Source organism: Prunus avium, chromosome 6 (genome assembly GCF_965620075.1).
Source record: "Prunus avium chromosome 6, drPruAviu1.hap1.1, whole genome shotgun sequence".
NCBI lineage: Eukaryota > Viridiplantae > Streptophyta > Magnoliopsida > Rosales > Rosaceae > Prunus > Prunus avium.
The window spans coordinates 26,498,701-26,515,342 of record NC_142289.1 but is presented as its reverse complement, the minus strand read 5'-3'; the positions used below and the strand labels follow the sequence as shown (position 1 = coordinate 26,515,342).

Genomic DNA, 16,642 nt, shown 5'->3' with positions numbered 1-16,642 from the left:
GACTCAACTTAGAGTGGGCTTGCCTTCGGGCGCATGTGTCCTTCGTTAAGGGATAAGATCGGTAAGAACCTTAGCACCGATGTGGTACCAACCAAAGGCACTCCAATTCTCAAGTTAGTACCAAGGTCTAAATATCGATGGTTTCGGAAATATCAGTGGTCCAAAAATACAGAAATTTCTATGGAAATATCAAGAAACTATCGATATCGGTAAAAATTGAATTAAAACCACATAAATTGTAAGAAAAACTTGGAAATGTTTATTGAAACTTTGGAGGATGTTTATTTAGTCAATTATCTATTAGTTTATCACAAAAAATAAGAAGGGCATCCATTGCATGATGGGTTTAACTGATTTAAGTTGATTGTATAGCGAGTTGACAAACACATTAATGAAAGAAGGTTAAACACGCCATAATCATTTATTTATAATGATAAACTACAACATTTTACACTTTATACATTGCATAATAAGATATATGAGTGACTTAGAACCTACATAGAGGAAATTGTCTTCATCATCTCTATGTGTAGGGTAAGTGTACTGTGAAGATTAGTAAGAGTACTTTTGTGGAAAGGTGGTAAGTAGTTGAAAAGGAAATGTCACATGCTCATCTGAAAATCTAATTCTTTCAAAAACAGCTCGAAAAAAAAAAACTATAAATATAAATAGTTTAGCTTATTAACACAAAAACATCAACAAAATAGTTGTTAAGGCGTTGGAGGAGTGGAATGGCAGGGGTTTGAAACCTCTTCGCGTGTGTGTTGTGGTTTTTTCTTTCCCATAGTAAGAGTACATGTGCAAATTTACTAGTACTTGTATAAGGACGAGTGCCCTATTTATATGTCATTATTTTATTGGTCGGAGAAAGCAAAATAGTGCTATCCCCATTATAAATAAGTTTTTTTTTTTGGTGTTTGGGGCTGAATGACGTGGCTCTTTCCTTTTGGCAAGATAGATATCGTGTCTGGTGGTGCTAGCTTCCTTTCATGGTGTGTCCATTGTCGCATGCGCTTGATTAGTTATTGTATAAACATTATGTAAATGGTTGGGTTGGGAACTTTGTTTATTTTGAATGACCATTAATTTAGACTATCGAGGAAAGCCCCCAAAATTTTGTTTGTTTGTTTTTTTGGCAAATAGAGTAGATTCATTGAAATGAAGACAGATACAAGATTACATAAGAAGAACACTGCTCCCAAAGGAGGGTTCTTGCAGACAAGAAGTAGAAATAAAACCAATAAAAAAACAACCAATGCAAGAATAATGAGCAAACTCCATATGTAATTAAACCCCAACTCACTTAGAGTTGAAGATGACAGGATCAGAACTCAAGAACCAGTGCTGAATAGAGATCGTGTGGATAACCAACTATAAAGCATACTTGAGATTGGAAACACCAAAAAGTGAAAGAGCAATTACCACTCAAATTCCCCATTGACTTTCAGAAGTCACAGTATCTCCAGCAACCCCTCACGATCCCGCAACACCAAGGGAGTAGATCCCACTAGATCCATCAACTCCACCTCCATGGAAAAGATCTTAGAAAAGCTACCACCAAACCCTTAAATTTCAATAGCACATACAACAAGAGGGCAAAAGTGGAGATCTACCAAGATCAAGCAAGATTAGCCCAAAAGGCTAAGAAACATCCCCTAAGGCCATCTCCAGTCATAGGGCTAAATGTAGTCCAGGGCTAAAAATTTAGCTCCCCAAAATATTAATTTTTTAAAGAATAGTGCAGGGCTAAATTTTTCCATCTCCAGCCATGTAGGGCTATATTTTATGGTCCTTCATATTTTATTATTTTGAGAAAAACTATGGTACAACACTCATACATTCCACAATTATATATTTTTTAATTTAATTAAACTACTATTTTCCACAACTATATATTGTTTAATTTAATTAAACACTCATACATTCCACAACTAGAGACAATATTCCATATATGACACGTACTAAGAATAAGAATTTTTATAAAAATAATAATAATAATAATAAGGATGGGATTCAATGTTTGAGTTCAACGGTTATGAACAAAGACTCTTTTATTATTTTTTTAAACAACACTTGAAAAGATGGCAAAAACTGACCACATTTATTTATTTATTATTATTTATTTTTTTTAAAGGGTGTGGATAGGTATGGATTCCAACGGTCATTGCCAACAAGAAACATTCAAGCAGCTTTTAAAACTCTATATATATCCAGCTTTTAATAAGGCAAGTGGGGGAGTGCTTCAATATTTGGTGATTGAAAAACACATGGTGGGGTCCACTATGAATTTGCCCTAGGCCAAAGCTGGGCTACATTTAGCCCGGTTGGAGGGCTAAAGGGCCAAATGTGGCCCTCCAAATTTTGCCAAAATTTTATTTAGCCCATGGTTGGAGATGGATTTTGTATTAATTTAGAGCTATATTTGGGATATAGCCCATGGCTGGAGATGACCTAAAAGCCTAGGGAGGAACACAAAAGCTTGCCAAAAGGCAAGGGAGCAAAATCCTAGCCAAAAATTGGGGGGAAACTCTCCACAACATTACGGGGAGGGAGGGGGGCGGGGGCAAGAGAAAATGAATACAGAGGAAACCCCTTGGATTCAAAAGAGTTTGCAGTAGCTTTAGGAAGGTTTTTGTTTGTTTGTTTTAAGGGCCAAAAGCCGTTCTTTCATGTACGGCTGGCCACATCCTTATACCAAACAAAATTAATTTCTGTTATTGAAACTTATATTCAGCAACTATGGGTTCAATGCCTAATCTTCCTCAACTTTGGCCAAAAAAAAAAATCATCCTCAACAGCTCACATTTCCTTTGCTCATCAACTGAAGGTTTGTTCTTTGAATTAAAAAAGAAATGATAAATAGTGGGTAACGATTGTGCCAATGCTTTTTTGTGGCTGAAGAAAAATTTTAAAAAATTCATTAAGCCCAAACTTTAGCAAGGTTAATTAACACCACCTAGATTTTTGAAAAAAATAGAATTTTAAAATTTTAAAATAATAAATAATAAATGGAAAAAAGGCTACAACTCCTCACCCTCCCCCTTCCCCTCTCCCTCCTTCCTCTTCCGCCTCCCACTCACCCTCTCTGATCTCTCTCTCTCTCTCTCTTCCTTTCTCCTCCATCCAATTTTGACCCAACTCTCCCGCAGCACCCCCGACCACAGATAATTGGGTTAAGTTGAAGCCATGGCTGCTGCTGCTGATGATGCGCATGGCCAGCTCTTTCGTTAAATAGCCAGGCATGGCCATGCCTCCTCCTCGCGGCCTCATACCATTCTACGCCAATCTACTCGAAGCCTGCTCTTTGTCTAAGAATCTCCAAACCGTCAAACAGCTCCACGCTAAAACCATAAGACTCTGCATTTCCCGCCACGACTTCATTCGAACCAAGCTCGTTTTCTCCTATGCCTCCTGTGCCCAACTGAACCAGGCCAACCTCCTCTTCTCCTTCTGCAATCGCCAATCGACCTTCATCTTCAACACCCTCATTCGAGCCCATTCGTCCCAAGGTTTGTTCTCTCAATCTCTGTCCATTTTTATCCGCATGCTTGCTGCCATTAAAGCCTTTGACCGCCATACCTTGCCTGTGGTTCTCAAATCTTGTGCTGGGTTATTGGCATTGAGGCTTGGGAAGCAAGTACATGGAGCCATATTCGTGAATGGGTTTGCCTTAGATTTGGCGAACTTGAATGCGTTGATCAGCATGTATGCCAAGTGTGGTGACTTGGTTGGTGCGCGTAAAGTGTTTGACGGAATGCTCATAAGAAATGAGATTTCTTGGTCAGCAATTTTGGCTGGGTATGGAATGCATGGAGTGTTTGGTGAGGTATTTGAATTGTTTGATAGGATGGTGGAGGCAGGAGAGAGGCCGGATGCAGTGACATTCACTACGATTTTGACAGCGTGTAGTCATGGCGGGTTCACAGAGAAGGGGAGGGAGTATTTTGGAATGATGGAGCAGAGGTTTGGGGTGAAGCCCAGGTTGGAGCATTATACATGTATGGTGGATATGTTAGGCAGGGTGGGACGGGTGGAGGAGGCAGAGGAGTTGGTTTTGGGGATGACAGTGGAACCAGATGCGGCATTATGGGGCGCGTTGTTGGGTGCTTGTAGGATTCATGGGAAGGTAGAGGTAGCTGAGAGAGTGGAAGAGATGCTCTATGAAAGGCGACTTGGTGTAGCATCTCTTTGAGGCATTTACAGTGAAGTGCTTGCAAAAGGCCGGCAGTGAGTTCGGTTGCTCATGATGCTAAGTTTGCTTTCTCAAATCTGTCAGAACTGAAATTTGTTGGTAAAAAGCCTGTGTACAGTGTATTCCTCAGGGGGTTAGTTAGTTTCTAGTTACTGGGGAGTTCTTAGCCTAGGAATATGCAGGGAACAGATGGAAAAGATTGATGGATATGCTCTTTGTACCATTGTTAGGGCATGTTACCTTATGCAAAAGCATAGGTTGATGACAGCGGGCAGAAATGCTAGAGACTGCAAACCGCACAAGGACATAAGAATTTTTCCGTTCTACCCTTCTCAGACTGAAAGAGAAAAGCCATCAAACGTCTGACTTTCCCAGTGATTTGCTAATTGTTCACCAAGAAGATTTGGGGATAACATGCTCTACGATAGCTCATTGAGAAGAGTAAGAAAATTAGAAGTTGACGACTTGGTATACAGCAGCAATTTTAAAAAGAGATTATTAAAGGTAAAGTTGTAAGCGCAGAGTTTACAATAAATTTTTGGATATATATATATATACCAACAGCGGATAAAAGTTTGCAAGTTTATAAAAGCTAGGAAAATTTCATGGTATGCTAATTTTGGAGCATATGAGTGATGGTTTTATTTCACAGCCCAAATATGAATGATATAGACAAATATATATATTTTGGAGCTTCACAAGTAGTCATATATCTCAATCAAACTCATATGATTCCCTCGCAAAATCCCCTGGAACATACCCACATAATTTGAGCTCAAAAGAGATAAACTCTAGGGTTGAATATATATGCTCTGCGTCGACATGAGATTTATCACCAGCCACGAATTCATGAATGTTACAGTCAATCTCAACTGAACTAAATCCCAGTATCTTTTAGTACTATCCGTTGCATATATATTGACCAAGAGCACATAGATGGAATCAACACCAGGATCTAACTCATAGAGGTACTTCATTAATCTTTCAGCTAAACCGATATTCCCATTGGTTCTACATGCAGCTAGCAAAAAACACACCACAACTTCATTTGGCTTCGTTGGCATGTTTTCAATTACTTTCAAGGCACTTCCAACATCCCTGCACAGCTAAACATATCATCTATGCACTCCTAATGCTCGACTCTCAGGGTTATTCTGTGAATTCTCTTCATGTTATCATCAACACCTGTGTTCAATATCACAGAAGAAAATTCATTCAAATGCTTACATAAAAGGATAAAATTGGATTGAAATTTTACAAAGCTATTAGGGTGACTACATCAATTAATAAAAACTATTCAATTTGCATATAGGTATATTATCCAGTTTAATTTTTATGTGCTAGGCTGGCTCATGAATATATAACTAACGAGCAAGGATCAAAAACAGCATGCTTGAGGGCTTCTACAGGTTGTTTAAATGATGATGTTGATTATGACTACATGGTAAATACCTGACTTCTGATTCTAAACAAGTAAATTTCCCACTTAATAATTCCTGGAAAATTTTTTGGAACACAATCAAAGTTTAGGTAGGAAGGTTAAAATTGTTGAACTGTCTAGCTCTGCCCTCATTTTGCAACAATCAATAAGTCATATTATAAGCAAATTATGCGCTTGTGTGTGCATAGATAATATAGTGAGATGTTTTAACATGAGAATGCAATTAATTCTTTACAAAGTAACATGTATATAACGTGAAAACACATCCATAGGTCATGAAATAACAAAAATAATAATAATATTTCAATCAACTATCGTCTATCAACATTGATGTGCCAGACAATTCTTACAGCTCAAGTAACAGCTCCTGATAATACTGATGAAGCGTCTGTGTGTATGAGATTGGCACATATGCACAATCGAAAGGAATATCATATCCTATATGGTAGTACCCGCTGGATATCCTATATGGTAGAAATACATCTATTGAGAAAATAAGCAATTTATTTGAGGATAATGCCACAATAGCCAATAGTTTCTCTTGACTTACCAATTAAAGCTTTCCTCATCGACCATCAGCAAAAGTAAGAGACTCCGAAAATCCATTAGGCCTTGCAGGAATACTGCCCTTGCTGTCCTGAAGGCTAAGTATAGCTGATCCCTCTGCTTTCTGCTTCCTTCCAAGAACCTAAAATGCAAGTCAATCCATTTTGTAAGAGTCAAGAAGTTAGGCAAGAAAATGAAGGGCAAGTAGTTACAAAAATGAATTGTACCTTCAGATAACCCAAGTATCAGTCAAACTCGTATGATTCCCTCAGAATTGTTTTTGGAACATACCCACATAATTTGAGCTCAAAAGAGAGAAGCTCAAGGGTTGAATATATATGCTCTGCGTCAACATGGGATTTATCACCGGCTACAAATTCATGAATGTCACAGTCGATCTCAACTGAACTAAACCCCGGCGTCTTTTGTATTCCGAGGGCCTTCATGGTATTCCTAACTCTACTTGCACCATCCCACCTACCATCCGCTGCATATATATTGGCCAAAAGCACATAGTTGGAATCCACACCTGGATCCAACTCATAGAGGTACTTCATTAATCTTTCAGCTAAATTGATATTCCCATTGGCTCTACATGCAGCTAGCAAAGAACCCACCACAACTTCATTTGGCTTCATTGGCATGTTTTCGATTACATTCAGGGCATCTTCCAACATCCCTGCACGGCTATACAGATCAACTACACACCCATAATGCTCAATTCTTGGGGTTATTCTATGAATTCTCTTCATGTTATCAAAGTAATGGAGCCCCTCGTTGACTAAACCGGCATGGCTGCACGCAGTCAGAGCTCCAGTGAAGCTGACCCCGTCTGGCTTGAACCCCTCCTTCTGCATGAGGTTGAAGAACTCGAGAGCTTCCTCTGCATGCCCATTAACTGCAAAGCCCACAATCATCGAGTTCCATGATACCAATGTCCTTTTGGGCATGCTCTCAAAGACTTGACGAGCAAAACCAATACAACCACATCGAGAATACATATCGATCAACGAGTTACTTATCCTAATATTGTCTCTAAAATCTTGCTTCATAATAAACCGATTTATCCACAAGCCTAATCCAAGCGTTCCCAAATCAGCACAAGCAGCAATTACAGCAATTAAGGTTACATAGTCTGGTTCCACACCCGAGAGCTGCATCTCCCGAAACCACTCCAACGCTTGCTCAAACTGACCTTTCTTGACAAACCCACCAATCAAAACAGTCCAAGAAACCGCATCTCTCTGTGGCATTTGTTCAAACAGCTTGACCGCATCGTCAACCTTGCCATTTTTCATATACCCATCAATCATCGTATTCCAAGACATTGAATTCTTCACATACAGCCCATCAAAAACAAGCCTAGAAAAATCCACCCCACCACACTTTGCGTACATATCAATCACCGCCGTGCCCACCATCACATTATTTGTATCCAAGCCGAGTTTCCGGGCATAAGCGTGCAGCGAAGCCCCAAACAACACACCCTTCGATGGAAAATGGGCACAGCCGGAGAAAAGCGTAACGAATGTGATATGGTTTGGCTCGACGGCGGCTCGTCTCATTTGGATAAAATGCGCAACAGCTTCAGCCAATTGACCATTTCGGCAGCGGTGGGATATGGAGGAGGTCCATGAAACAGTGCGGTCTATGGGCTTTTGGGTCTTTTTATCCGGATAGACAGAGTGTTTCTTGTGATGGGTTGGATTGGGAGAGGTGGAGTGGGATGGGTTTGGAAGTGGGTGAAGAAGTGGTGGTTGTTTGGGAAGCTGAAAGAGTTGGATTGGGGTTGCTGTGTACGCGGGAAGACTCATTGTTTAAAATACCGTTACTGGAAATAGGAAGCGCTTGCCGTTATAAAAGGACCCCTCTGTTCAAACCCCATTTTTCAATAAGTTAACTAAAACTTTTAATGAATTTTGTATTTCTAATGTAATCGTTAAATAAATTTTAATAAATTATTCTATCAAGTCCTAGATAGGGCTCATTTGTTACATAGGATTTTTTTGACATGTACTACACTTAGGAACTGTCTTAGCTTGGCTTGGCTTGGCTAGGATTAGGTTGAATAACACTTATCTTGCGTTTGGTGTATGCTTGGACTAAGACTATATATATATATATATATTTTTATTATATATACAGAGAGCTTCCATTGAGAGATTCCTCAAATTAGCATATTTAAGGGACACTTTTGTAAGACCCACTCCGCATTGTATTTCACTAATCCAAACCGTCTATGTTTTAGATAATCATTCAAAGATCATCTCTACTAAAAATCACTTGAATCTGATATCATTTGACCACTCAATTGTGTTATTGAAATTTTAGTATTTTCTTGAAGCACCGTGTTCTCGATTTTGTATGATACAATTGGATGTCGAAACGGTTTCCAATTTGTCTAATTTTTTGTAAGGATGATCTATGAATGTAGACTTAAAAAATAGACGGTTTGGATCGTTGGAAAAAAAAAATCGTATGGTATCAAATAAAATTATTTGAGGGATCTCTCAAGGGGACTGTATACATACATATAATATATATATATACATATATATATATATATATATATATATATATATTATACATATATAATATATGTGTATATAGGTGTATATCTCTGTATGTATATATATAATAAATAATAAATAATATATATTACATATATACATATATTATATATATGTATATATGTACATTATCGTATATGTGTATGTAAGTATAATATAATATAATAATAATAATAATAATAATATATGTTATTATTATTACAATATAATATGCATCTTATATATTGGTGAGCATTGGACTAGTTAATTCTTCCTTTCCACATGAATTTAGTAGTTCCCTCCTAAGAAAGTGTTTTTGGCGGGGCCGGTGTTAGCAATCTCATCTAAAACTATAATTAGATGAAACAAACATGATACTAAATTTAGTCCAAGTCAGGCCAAGCCAAGCCTGTATAACAAACGGCCCCCAAATATTTTCTCTCAGAACAAGGCTAGCCCTAAGGGCCAGTTTGGCAGTGATATGCTGTGAAAATAATCACTGTCAGATTTGCTGTGAGAGAAATCAGCTATGATATAAAGCAGTTTGGTGTTTTGTAAACTTTTTGTTAAAAGTGTTGTTGGTACTGATTCCCGCATAATCAGAAAATGTTTCCCGTATAATCATTAAATTCAGTGCCTCTTCAAAATTGATTCCTGCATAATTAGAAAATGAAAGCATCTCATTAGCTGTTTTCCTTTATAGCTTTTTCTCACAGCAATTTTTAATAATAAGTGATTTTCTCATAGTTTGCCAAACTAGTTGGACTTCCCAAATTTTAAAAAAAATCACTTATCACCCCAAATAAGCAATTTCAAACGGGCACTAAGAGTGCAATTGGTGCGATTTTTGCGACAGAAAAATTTAAAATGCTTCTTGGTCACCTTCAAGAAAAGTGTTTTTCTAGAAAGCACTTTAAATTTTAATAATAATAATTTGATATTTTTCTAATACAAGCACTTCTAGAAAATTGCTCTAATGTTAACTCGTGGTGGTTGTGATTACAAGGAAGTGCCACCAGCAAGGTCTGCGTGGTTATTTTCGTATTAAAAGTTTGGGCTGATTAGGGAATTAAAAGCAAACAAGAAACTGCAGCAATAAATACCAAGCAAAAATATTAACCATGAGACTGGAAAGTGGACCTTCCCAGCTGCCGCCTATTTCTGTGCATGCCACCCAACTCAACTTCTAATTCAGGGGTTGAAAATTCAAGGCGTTTCCTATATATAGAACCCATACCAACCAACCAGCTGTTAAATTTCTGTGGTCAGTGGTATGGTATCTCACTATTAGATGACAGATTTGATTTCGACCATCGTTGATGACCGTAACACCGACACGTGATGTTATTAGTGAATATATATATTTCTTGATACAACATTCTACAGTATAAATTTGCCGTCTACTCATATTATAATAAAGTAATTATATGTACATTTCTTGATACGATATTATAGTATAAATTTACTGCCTACGAATAACACTATGTGACATTTTAATATATCATTTTTTATAAATAAATAAATAAAACTTGAATTATTAAAGTGTGGAACCATGATTCCTCTATTGTCTAACAAGTACATTGTTTCTTCTTTTGATTTTTCAAAACCGTTGTAAACAAAAAAAAATTACTCTAAACTGATCACATGTTTGAGAGTGCCTTGTATGAGTTGTCTTTGTTCAAAAGAGTTTTTATCAGCAACACCTGTGTTCAATAGCACAGAAGAAAATTCATTCAATCGCTTAAACAAAAGGATGAAATTGGATCGAAATTTTACAAAGCCATTAGGGTGACTACATCAATTAATAAGAACTATTCGATTTGCTTTTAGGTATATTATACAGTTTAATTTTTATACTGGGTTGGCTCATGAATATATAACTAATGAACCAGGATTAAAAAAAACAGCACGTTTCGGGGCTTCTACAGGTTCTTTAAATGATAATGTTGATTATGATTACGTGGTAAATACCTGACTCTTCTGAACAAGTAAATTTCCCACTTAAAAATTCCCGGAAATTGTCGGAACAGGATCGGAGTTTAGGTAGGAAGGTTAAAATTGCCGAACTGTCTAGCTCTGCCCTCATTTTGCAACAAGCAAGAAGAGAACAATATATGCGCTTGTGTGTGCATAGATAATATAGTGAGATTCTTTAAAATGAGAATGCAATGAATTCTTTACAAAGTAACATGTATATAAAGTGAAAACACATCCATAGGTCAAGAAATGACAAACAAATTTTTTGAATCAACTATGCTCTATCTACATTGATGTGCCAGACAATTCTTACAGCTCAGGTAACAAATCCTGAAAATACCGATGAAGCGTCTGTGAGTACTAGATTGGCTTGTATGCACGAACGAAGGGGAAATCCTTAATATCATATCCTATATGGTAGAAAATAGATCTATTGAGAAAAATAAGCCATTTATTTGAGGATAATGTAACAATAGCCAATAGTTTCTCGACTTACCAATTATAGCTTTCCTCATCGACCATCAGCAGAAGTAAAGGACTCTGCAAATCCATTAGGCCTTGCAGGAATACTGCCCTTGCTGTCCGCAAGGCTAGTATAGCTGATCCCTCTGCTTTCTGCTTCCTGCCAAACCTTTAACATTTGGGGCAGAGGTTGGTTATAATCAATCCCAGAAAGACAATCTGATTCGTCTTCAACTGGTTTCCACTTTTCAACAAGTAGGGACAACACGTTCACTGCATGGCCCATATCAGGCCGATGGCTTGGTTCCCTCGCTGTGCAATGGCCAGCCAGTTCAGTTATTATGGAGATGCTCTCAAAAGTTTCTTCATTAACTTCAAGGGCTGGATCAATTGCAGCCATAAGTTTCTCCTTGCTTGACTTGATCCGCCAAAACCACTCAGCCAAGTATCGGCTTTCCTCTGGCCGGTTCTCATCAAGTGCCATTAATCCAGTCAAAAGTTCCATTAGCACCACCCCAAAGCTGAACACATCTGCCTTTGTTGTGATTTTCCCCATTACTGAAACCAATTATCATGACTTAGTAAGATATTTAGGCAGATCAGATGTACAGGTAGATAACAAGTTGAATACTTTAGAAAATTGAAACATAAGTAGAGTATTCCATAAATTCCCACCAGTTGTGTTCAAGGAAACTACTGGTAGTTTTAACTAAAGTAAGATACAGTAGGCTCATACCAAGTGAACTCTATAGTTATTAATTATAAGTTATATAACATATTCCTGTAATGATAAGAACTATTTATCTGCCCTTTTTTCAACGACATAATAGAAACATCTATTAATATTGCCTTCTGATCTTTGACCGAACACACCTTTATAGAACTAAGAGATACAGTATGGAGTTTGACTTGTAGATTATTCATCACCGTGGGGCTTAATCGGAGGCAGTTTTGCTCTCATTGAGGTTAAAAAGTAAAGGAATTTATTGGTATTTACAGCAGCTATAGACATGTTTCACATGTACAGGACAATCCACAAGACGTGTGCTTTATGGTATTAGGGCACCAAGCATTTTCATTATCGCAAAATAAGAAGAATAGATATTGCATTTTAAAGCCTTTCTAATGGCAAACAATCTTTCATTATCGCATTTTCATTATCACAAAATAAGAAGAAAAGATAAGGGATTTCAGATACAGATTTATTTACTACGGCTGACAATCTTTCTCTTTCAGATGCAAATTCTAAATTACCCTATGGTAACTGAGTTAAAGACAGACCAAGTGACTGGCCTTCAACCTGCCCTTGTGGTTAAGTGCGCTTGCATTAACTCCTAGTGGTCTTGGGTTCAAAGGTTGGTACCACATTCACCCAAAAAAAGACAGACCAAGTGTTCTGAGCCAGTTATCAATCTCGTTTTTACTGTAGGGGGAAACAAATTCATTTTTTCCTCATGCATTCCTCAAGTCCGCTATTGAAATATTGTAATTCATTTTTTTACATTTTTTACATTTTGTGACTACTGTTTCTAGAAGTGCGTGCTCTCCAAAATATGAGACCTAATTCAACCAACAAATTTATAATCACAACTGGTAAGTATTCGCAAATCATAAGAACTTAAAGAACTGTGACAGAAGTATATACCTTATTTTTCTGTTTAAGTTAAGAAAGGGTACCTAAGAGTACGAAACATGAAAATTCTAGCTAGTCATGAAGTACTGTATTAAGTGAATTTGTAAACCAGATAAGATTTCAATATAATAGTCACATTAGTGTTTTGAGTCTATTCTTTTGCATGCTTTAGCAGATGAACTTATTTCTGAATTTATTGCAAGAACAAAATCTGAGAGGGGAATGAAAAGAAAATTTTACCTGCATATTCAGGTGCAAGGTATCCAAATGTCCCTGCAAGCTTAGTGGCAATAGACTTCTCTCCATCAGGAGCAAGTTTCACCAACCCAAAATCCGAAACTTTTGCATGAAAGTCATCACCCAGAAGAATATTAGAAGATTTGAGATCTCGGTGTATGAAGGTCTGGCGGGCTAAATTATGTAGGTACTCCATCGCTCTTGCAACATCCAATACAATTGTGAGTCTCCTTGTCCAAGATAAAGGTTTCAGGTTGAGGCTCTTCCAATGGAAAAGATGCCGGCTAAGAGCACCTTGAGACATATACTCATAGACAAGAAGCCTTTCATTGCCTTCAATGGAGTACCCCAAAAGAGAAACTAAATGCCGATGACGGACCTTGGATAGAACAGCAATTTCTGCCTCAAATTCATCCAATGCTTTGCTACTGATTACCCCACCCTCCATTCTCTTAACGGCTAATTGTGTCCCATCTTCTAGTTCACCCTTGTAAACAGTTCCAAATCCGCCACGGCCTAGCTCATTTTCGGGTGCAAAATTTTTGGTCACCTTTCGAAGAACTTGAACAGAAATGACAAGGTTCCCAGCCTCAATCATATGAGAGTTTTCCGTTCCACCACTGTTGTGACTGACAGTAGTCCTAGTTTTAGTTGACAAGCTTCGAGTGGTGTTACTTGCAACTGCAATCTTATACAAATTTTCTGGATCAGATGGATCTCTCGGGTGAATCACAACGGAAGCAGGAGCCTCCAAGATGTTTTTCCTTTTCTTACAGCAGTATATAGACAGACAAATCAACAGAAAAGCCACAACACCAACAACTGCAATTCCAGCAACGATAATAACTGGTTTGGGTCTTTTGGAACTTTGGGGTTGAACATCCACTTGGATAGCACCAGATGGATTCTGGTCTGGATGAGTAATTGGCGAAGGTGGACTCTGTGATAATGGGGATTTTGGTGGTTTTCCACTATCTGATGATGGACTATCTGATGGAGGTTGCAAACTGTTGTCTGGAGGTGGGCTTCTAGTAGATAAAGGAGGTTGTGCAGTCTGATTACCAACTAAAAGAGGATTTCCCTCGGCGATGACCTTCAGGCTATCACGAAATTTTGGTAATGGAGGCTCAATATTGTTTCCAGTTATATCCAATAATCTCAAAGATGTCAACTCAGTAAAGTTAGTAGGAACTTTACCAGTTATGTTGTTGCCTGGAAGTCTTACATCGACCAGAGAATCCAACTTTGCAAGTGCAGGACTCAGGGTACCATTTAACTTGTGCCTAGGCAAATTGATGACAGAAACCTCGGACTGTGGATTGCAACTCAATCCCAACCATCGCCCCTCACAGGGGTTATTACCAGACCACTCAGATGCAAGACTTGATGGATAATTCAAATCACCAAGAAAATCCAGAAGTGCAGTAACTTCTGGGGCACATTGAACCCCAGGATCAGGTTGACAAAATGAATTAGAATTATAAGTAACATTACCAGACTTAAACTTCGGTATTGAACCCATGAGCTGGTTATTTCCCAGGTCCAATTTGTCAAGCTCCATATCAGCCAATGCCTGCGGAATCAGACCAACAAGATGGTTACCATTGAGGTTGAGTTCCTTAAGAGAAGAAAGATTCCCAATGTTCTCTGGGATTGTTCCTGTGAATTGGTTTCCATGCAGCCAAACCTGTGACAATGATGGCATTGATGCAATTACATCAATTGGACCAGTCATGCCACCATCTTGATTATTCAACCACAAAATCTGCACCAAAGACTGTCCGAAACTCGGGGGTATCTCACCAGTTAATTTATTAAAGGAAAGTTGTAGCACCGTGAGAGACGGCAATCCGCCTAAGAATTCAGGCAATGGTCCAACCAAATTACATTCAATCAACGAAATATTTTGTAATTGAACTGATTTTGCTAACTCATTAGGAAGAGACCATCCAGTAGAGGCATTCAATGGAATGTGATCCAGAGCCAAAACCCTGAGACTGCTAAGTCCATTGAAGAAATCAGAAGGGATTGTATCAAACAGGTTCTGATCCAAATAAGCATATTCCAGTTCAGATAAGCCACTAAAAGTGGGCAATTTCCCATTGAAGTTGTTCCTTTGCAGGCCAAGGTTGTAGAGCTTAGAGAGCTGGTTGAAGTTCTGAGGCAGAGGTCCTTTGAGGCCCATATTCTGAACTTGAATCTGTGCGACTCTGTCTCCACTACAGAACACATGAGGCCATGAAGGAGGGCCACAAGGGTCATCCCCATTTTCTGGCCAATTGAGAAGCTCTGAATTCTCCAACCCTTTTCTGAAATCATTCAGAATTTTCAGGTCACCAGGGAAAGTGATACCATAAGCCACCATGAACAGACACAAAACCAGAAAATTGCATAGCCTCCATCTCCACCCTCCCTCCATAGCCACTCCCTATAACCAATCAACTACAGCAACAATAACAAACCCCAATGCACTCCAAAAACCACAAAAATTTCAACACCAATCCCCAAAAAAGACTAATAACCAAAACCCAGATTCAGAAATGCAGAGAAAAAGTTAATGGAAAAGAAAACAGAACCTGAAATGCAAGTGAGTCACTCCATTTTGTAAGAGTCAGGAAGTTGGGCAAGAAAATGGAAGGCTTTGGGGAAAATGGCAACGACCCAGATGAGAATTCAAAGCTGAGAAAATGAAGAGAGATAATCTCATACTTTTTTGGAGGCATTTACCTAATGCTGAACCACGAGGTCCATGACTTTCTCTCTCTCTCTCTTTCTCTCTCTTTTGCTCGCTTCCTTTAACCCTTTTCTCTGTTCCAGTGTGTTTGTTGTCTGTAATTTCTCTACAGTTGCAACCAGTGAACTGACTCTTTTGCCCGAGATGAGGTTGGCTAAGGTGAGAGTGACAAGTATCATCCACGTGTCAGCAGGGAGTGAAAGAAGAAAGAAAGAAAGAAATCCTCTTTAATTCCCACAATTGTATATTACCCGTGGGAGGCAAGATATTAATAAGTTATTAATAAAAAATATTTAAATAATTATAATGGGAACCCAAAAGCCAAACAAGTGATTTGTTGAGTACCACACCGAATTACCGCTCCGATGGCGGCTTCAGGGAGCCTCCGCTAATTACGGATTTGGAGATTTCCACACATTCTTTGTACTTCCTCGGAAGAAATAGAATAATATCCTATAGGATTAGGAATCCTGGTGTTTCGTATTGCCATCATTGTTTCTTACGATTTTCCCCTGGAAAGGTCGCATTTGATTGGCGGGAAAATGAACTTAGGAATGACAAATCTTTACTTTCTCATCTACGGTAAGTTCATGTTTCAGAAAAAGTCCTCTATGAAACGCTCCATCTAGCTCGGGTTTCATTTTCGTTTTCCATGAAAAAATGAGCAAATCTTGACTCCTTAAAACTAATGAGGAGCTTCTTCTTAAAACAAATGGGATTTTGATACTTGTTAATTTCATTTAACTTTTTCTTTTTTCGAAATTATTTTAATCTTTGTTTTGGAAATTACCAAGTGTCAAAATCTCATTTGCTTTGAAAATGAGCTCCTCCTCAATTTTAAGGAGTCAATCTTTTTCAAAATGATGCCCTC

At 38.1% G+C, this 16,642-nt stretch overlaps 2 protein-coding genes and 1 pseudogene across 4 annotated transcripts; 1 reads left to right on the top strand and 2 right to left on the bottom strand.

Moving 5' to 3' along the window:
* Positions 1-3,014: 3,014 nt before the first annotated feature.
* On the top strand, positions 3,015-4,745 carry LOC110765048 (putative pentatricopeptide repeat-containing protein At3g11460, mitochondrial pseudogene; annotated as a pseudogene).
* A 111-nt stretch (positions 4,746-4,856) lies between these two features.
* On the bottom strand, positions 4,857-8,037 carry PDE247 (Tetratricopeptide repeat (TPR)-like superfamily protein). Of its 2 annotated transcripts, XM_021968093.2 has the most exons (4): positions 6,407-8,037; positions 6,184-6,321; positions 5,984-6,097; positions 4,857-5,377 (listed from the first exon to the last, which is right to left on the bottom strand). In XM_021968093.2, the coding sequence occupies exon 1, from the start codon at positions 7,991-7,993 to the stop codon at positions 6,425-6,427; it is 1,569 nt and encodes a 522-aa protein (XP_021823785.2). In that variant the 5' UTR covers positions 7,994-8,037; the 3' UTR covers positions 4,857-5,377; positions 5,984-6,097; positions 6,184-6,321; positions 6,407-6,424. The 2 variants fall into 2 exon arrangements, with proteins under 2 accessions (XP_021823785.2, XP_088111587.1); XM_088255461.1 differs by lacking the exon at positions 5,984-6,097.
* A 2,834-nt stretch (positions 8,038-10,871) lies between these two features.
* On the bottom strand, positions 10,872-15,870 carry LOC110765050 (receptor protein kinase TMK1). 2 transcript variants are annotated; one of them, XM_021968097.2, is made up of 3 exons: positions 13,041-15,870; positions 11,202-11,725; positions 10,872-11,035 (listed from the first exon to the last, which is right to left on the bottom strand). In XM_021968097.2, the coding sequence occupies exons 1-2, from the start codon at positions 15,454-15,456 to the stop codon at positions 11,217-11,219; spliced, it is 2,925 nt and encodes a 974-aa protein (XP_021823789.1). In that variant the 5' UTR covers positions 15,457-15,870; the 3' UTR covers positions 10,872-11,035; positions 11,202-11,216. The 2 variants fall into 2 exon arrangements, with proteins under 2 accessions (XP_021823789.1, XP_021823788.1); XM_021968096.2 differs by having other exon boundaries at positions 10,872-11,115; positions 13,041-15,869.
* Between the last annotated feature and the right edge of the window lie 772 nt (positions 15,871-16,642).

What these genes read in the sequence shown, in the direction of transcription:
- PDE247 (XM_021968093.2), bottom strand. Translation starts at nt 7,993, where the DNA reads ATGAGTCTTCCCGCGTACACAGCAACCCCAATCCAACTCTTTCAGCTT.
- LOC110765050 (XM_021968097.2), bottom strand. Translation starts at nt 15,456, where the DNA reads ATGGAGGGAGGGTGGAGATGGAGGCTATGCAATTTTCTGGTTTTGTGT. An exon ending in CCTTGCACCTGAATATGCAG is followed by an intron (nt 11,726 to 13,040) that starts GTAAAATTTTCT and finishes AATTGGTTTCAG; the next exon opens with TAATGGGGAAAATCACAACA.